The 4,465-nt window shown below is 44.7% G+C and overlaps 1 protein-coding gene across 1 annotated transcript in view; it reads right to left on the bottom strand.

The window, feature by feature from the left end:
* Window positions 1-90: 90 nt before the first annotated feature.
* LOC104273285 (transmembrane protein 209) overlaps window positions 91-4,465 on the bottom strand; it is a gene marked incomplete at both ends in the record, with an annotated part of 5,417 nt that continues 1,042 nt past the window's right edge. Inside the window, 5 exons of the mRNA XM_009868556.1 lie at window positions 91-205; window positions 1,415-1,512; window positions 2,205-2,330; window positions 3,146-3,242; window positions 4,205-4,276. Coding sequence (XP_009866858.1) covers window positions 91-205; window positions 1,415-1,512; window positions 2,205-2,330; window positions 3,146-3,242; window positions 4,205-4,276 — 508 coding nt within the window. The remainder of the gene's footprint in view (window positions 206-1,414; window positions 1,513-2,204; window positions 2,331-3,145; window positions 3,243-4,204; window positions 4,277-4,465) is intronic.

Genomic DNA, 4,465 nt, shown 5'->3' with positions numbered 1-4,465 from the left:
GTTTGAAAGGGGTTTGAAAGGGGTTTGAAAGTTTGAGGGCGCCAACACGATCTGAGAAGCAAAGAGCAGCTTAAACACGAGTGCCAGTACCTGGTTTATCCGGCGTCTGAACGAAGTGCTGGGAAGTGAAGGTTTTGCCGTCGGGATACTTGGGGTGAGGCGGCAGCCTGGAGTCGAGGTAGGTGCAGAACACGTGCATAATGATCTGGGCAAAGAGAAACAAACCTCCCTCCTTAAAAACACGGATGTGGCCAGGAAGGGCAGATGAAATCAAACGACAGCTTTGCTGACGCTGTGCCTACGGAGCAAATCTCTCCTTTATTCCTCACAAAAGGCAAAACAAAAATCACTGGAAAAACCTGAGCTGGCCACGAGTCTTCTTATTTCAAAATCTTGGCATTTTTAAAGTGCTAAAACAAGTACCTGGAAAACCACAGCCCAGCCTCTTATTTGTGTTTTAGCCCTTCCTGGAGAGTTTTCAACATTTTCTGTGGGCAACCTCACCAAATTATCTGTAATCTGATTCTCTCCGTGTTAATTGTATGTAACGGGATTGTTTCACAGATAAAACAAAAGTTTCTCTGGATGGAATGCCAGAATTCTCAAGATATCCGGGAGATGCACCTTGGAAATCACAGCTCTGTGTTACTTGCAGCGTGATGAACAATCAAATTGCGTATTTGGGGTTTTTTTATGGTAATTGTGTGCAGTACAATTAATGTCAAAACGTCACGGCAAGTATTTCTATTCACTTCTTGTATCGGAACTTCTTTCCCAGAATTCTCAGAGCTTTAATAAACTGCCCAACACCACCTCTCCCAGCTGGTTTTGAGAAAAGACTGAATTTCAGGGCGAGTTACTCTGCCTCTCGATCTTTAAACACTTTGGAGCTGCTCACCCTGCTGTCTACTGAGGCACCAAGAGCTGCTCCGTGGCCAGTCGCTGCCAAATATTTAATCATCTTCCCAAAGAGAAAATCAAATCCTATTTCAAGATTGATTTTGTGCAACTTCAGCCCCCAGCAATCAAATCTCATTACACCTCTGTCAGCAAAGCTGTGAAGCTCTGACACTCTGATCTCCTGGTTTTTATTCTCCCAGGTAACTGAAAATCTGTTTAAAGTGGGGAAAAAAATACAAAATCCCCCTGACTCTGCTTTCACATACAGAGTTCAACTGAAGATTCGTGCTGTAAAGCCTGTTTTCTACTCCCTGGATTGTTCCAGTCTTCTTTTTTAATTATTTTAATGAGCTCAGTTGAATTGTCAATTCACTACTTGTACCGAGATGCTGTCCTTCCTGCAAACAGGATTTTACCACGTTCCTCAAAAGACTTCCTGGCTACTGCTTCCAAAACCTGTGCTGAAAGGCAACTCGCTCTGAGGGGTCGTCTGAAAATGTCTTTGAAAACTTACTGAGGAGTCGGTGGGCAAGTCGGTGTCCCACTTCCGGCCTTTGAAATCTCCTCCTCTGTTCCATCGGAAAGAACTCATGCATCCTCCCTGGGAGAGCTCTGCAAATTGAGATCAGTTCGGTTATTGCTGGCTGAAAGGGTGCGAAAGCCGTGTTTCGTGCTAGTTTCAGGGGCTTCATACGTGTTCCTGGTGTACAAAATAGAAAATATTCAATCCATGAAATGCTTGGAGAGATACTAAAAAAAATCGCAGAATCGCCCAGATTAGAAATGACCTTTAAAATCGAGTCCAATCATTAACCCAACACTGACAAGTCCTCAACTAAACCAGACCCCTGAGCATGGGGTCTGCCCCGACTCTTAAATCCCCCCACCTCTGCCCTGAGCAATCCCTTCCAGCGCCTGAGAACCCTGCCAGTAAAGAAATTCGTCCTAATATCCAACCTAAACTTCCCTTCCTGCACCTTGAGGTCATTTCCTCTTGTCCTGTCACTTGTTAATATTAACACAGGGAGGTAAATTTACAGGGCAACTTAGATTTGTGATTACCGAAGGGATTAAATCCAGCTCATTTCGTCCCAGCTCATTTTAAAGCTTTTACAAAAACATTCGGAAATTTACATCCATGTCCCACATCATTGCATCGCTATAAAAAGAGAAAGCTGCAAAGAAACGCCTCTCCTGCTCCACAGCAGCTCTCACTCCGGCCCCGACTGTTCCGCCGGCCCCGCTGAGGAAAATTTTGACGCCACCAGCACCCGAAACGTGTTAAGGTCAGCGACACCACGTACCTTTGATCCTTTCAACCAAATACTCCTGGTTTGGTGTAAGATCCAGATACTGCACCAGAGCGTTCAGGGTTGGGATGAGCGGGGCTTTAACGAGCGCTGCCTGCTTCAGGCTGCTGATGCTGGCTTCTGCGACACAAAAAGAGCCGGCGCGGGTCAGCTACGACCAACTCACTTGGATTCCGCTGAAGTAGTAAGCGTCTGCTTTACCTCACAGAGTACAGAAGCTACGAGCAATCGACACCCACTTGGAAGAGCAGAGGGAGAGTAACGAGGTGGGAACAAGGCCGGCATCGATCAGCAACGGATGTGGCTCCTGAGGAGATGCTACGAGGAGCAGCCCGGCAAAAGGTGAATTTAATTTAACGGCAGCACGTGAAACCCGCGCCTTGGTTAAGGGGATAGGAATTGGAAGCACGTAGAGAAGCGTTTCCTTCAGAACCATACCGTGAGAAGGGAAACAGAATGGTTCATGGGAATTTTAAAACAATTTTTTCCAAAAGAAGCGAGTTTTTGGGGGTTGGACTAGATCTTTTGAGGTCCCTTCCAACCTCTAGCATTCTGGGATTCTGTTTTAAGGAAGAATTCGGTAAAGCACGTAGGACGGGAGACACTGAGAGTTCACAGCACGTCTGTCCTGAAAGGGTTTCTGACAATTTAATATGATAATTTGAGCCCAGCAGTAAGTTCAGGGGAGGACAAAAAAAAAAAAAAAAAGGAAAGAAAAAAAAGAGACATTTATGAATTCTGTGCAAAATGATCAAGTGTGACTTCTTCACTACATCCAGAAGTCTTGGGAAGAACATGAAATACGTGGCACAGAGCGAAGGCCACACCGACACAGAGCAGAAAGGAAAAAGAAATAAATATTACAACATCACAATAATATTTAACAAATCAAGTCCTTCATCCCCAGGAACCCCAGAGCTGCTGCCTCACCCTACCTCCGATCTGTAGTTCTGGACACCCCATTCGTCTCAGCTGCGTGCTCACAGACTCGATCTCTTGGACAAGTGGCACAAGAATAGTCTCATTAATCCACTACGAAAGAAAAAGATGAAAATTCAAGAGGTCAGAAAGAACAAAAATGTAAAGGAAAGCCCTGACCTTTAGCTCATATCCTACTGCTCATCACCGTTACAATCACAAAGGAACAAAGCAAATACACAAATCCTGAAGCCAACCAAGGAGGAAAGTAATTAAATTAGATTATTGAGTTAGGCAGAGGTCAAACGACTCTGCAAAACCTTCTAAAAGGCAGAAAAGTCAACATAAAGGTATCAGGAAAACAAATCTCTAGATACCAGATAAAGCTTTTCCGAACAATGAGGAAAGGGGTGTTATGAAGCACAGCCCTCTATCCACAAAGATTATTTTTCCTTTGATGAGTCCACTCCCTCTCACATTTGTTTCAAGGAGCTGATAAGCGCCACGCGTGGGATTTGTACATGACAGGATTTGGGAAGTGAGGCTTGGGAAGTGAGGCAAGCTGACCAGAGGTTTAACAACAGGTGCTTAGGAATCTGGTGTCGGTCTATATTCATCTTTGCTTTTCACGAATCTTATTACATAAAAAAAACCCCAAACAACAAAACACACAAGCAAAACTATGTACTTGATAGATGCTGTGACTGAAGAGGCAACCCAAAGATGAATTCAGTAATTGTTTTGCCACTATCGGTAAGACTAAGGTTTTTCTTTTTGCTTTTTATTACGCTGCTCAGCATCGTCTGACAAAACCTCAGCCTTCGGGTCAGAATTACCCCACACTTCGAGCCCAGGAAAACGAGTTAGAAACACATTGGAAACATCAATTTAGCAATCCGAGCTACAGCACAGGGAACCAAATCTCGTCACACCCGAGATGCTTTGGCTCGTCCTTCAAAGGTGGATGAACTTTACAGCTGTGACGTTTTTGGAATCCACAACACTGAGGTCATGTTGAAAACGCATCTCGGCAGCCCCCAGTTACAAACCACACAATCCTTAGAGACGGGACTTACATTTCTGAACTTAGCAGTCCAGGAATCCATATGGTCAAGGAGCTGTCGGTTCATCGTCACTCGTGCCCAGACCTATGGAAAGGTTTATTAAGTACATATAAGAACGGAAAATGGGAGTTTTTAAGGCCTGAGATAACTTCTGACGCTAACTAAAGCACCTAAATGAAATTGTGTTTTCCCCAAGCTCTTAAACATCTGCTGGCTGCATCGTGTGACTTCAGCAGGGGCTGGAGCAGCTCTGCTGCGAGGACAGGCTGAGGG

Source organism: Apaloderma vittatum, unplaced genomic scaffold, assembly GCF_000703405.1.
Source record: "Apaloderma vittatum isolate BGI_N311 unplaced genomic scaffold, ASM70340v1 scaffold40034, whole genome shotgun sequence".
Lineage (NCBI taxonomy): Eukaryota > Metazoa > Chordata > Aves > Trogoniformes > Trogonidae > Apaloderma > Apaloderma vittatum.
The sequence above is the reverse complement of the archived record's forward strand: the minus strand, read 5'-3'. Positions and strand labels throughout refer to the sequence as shown.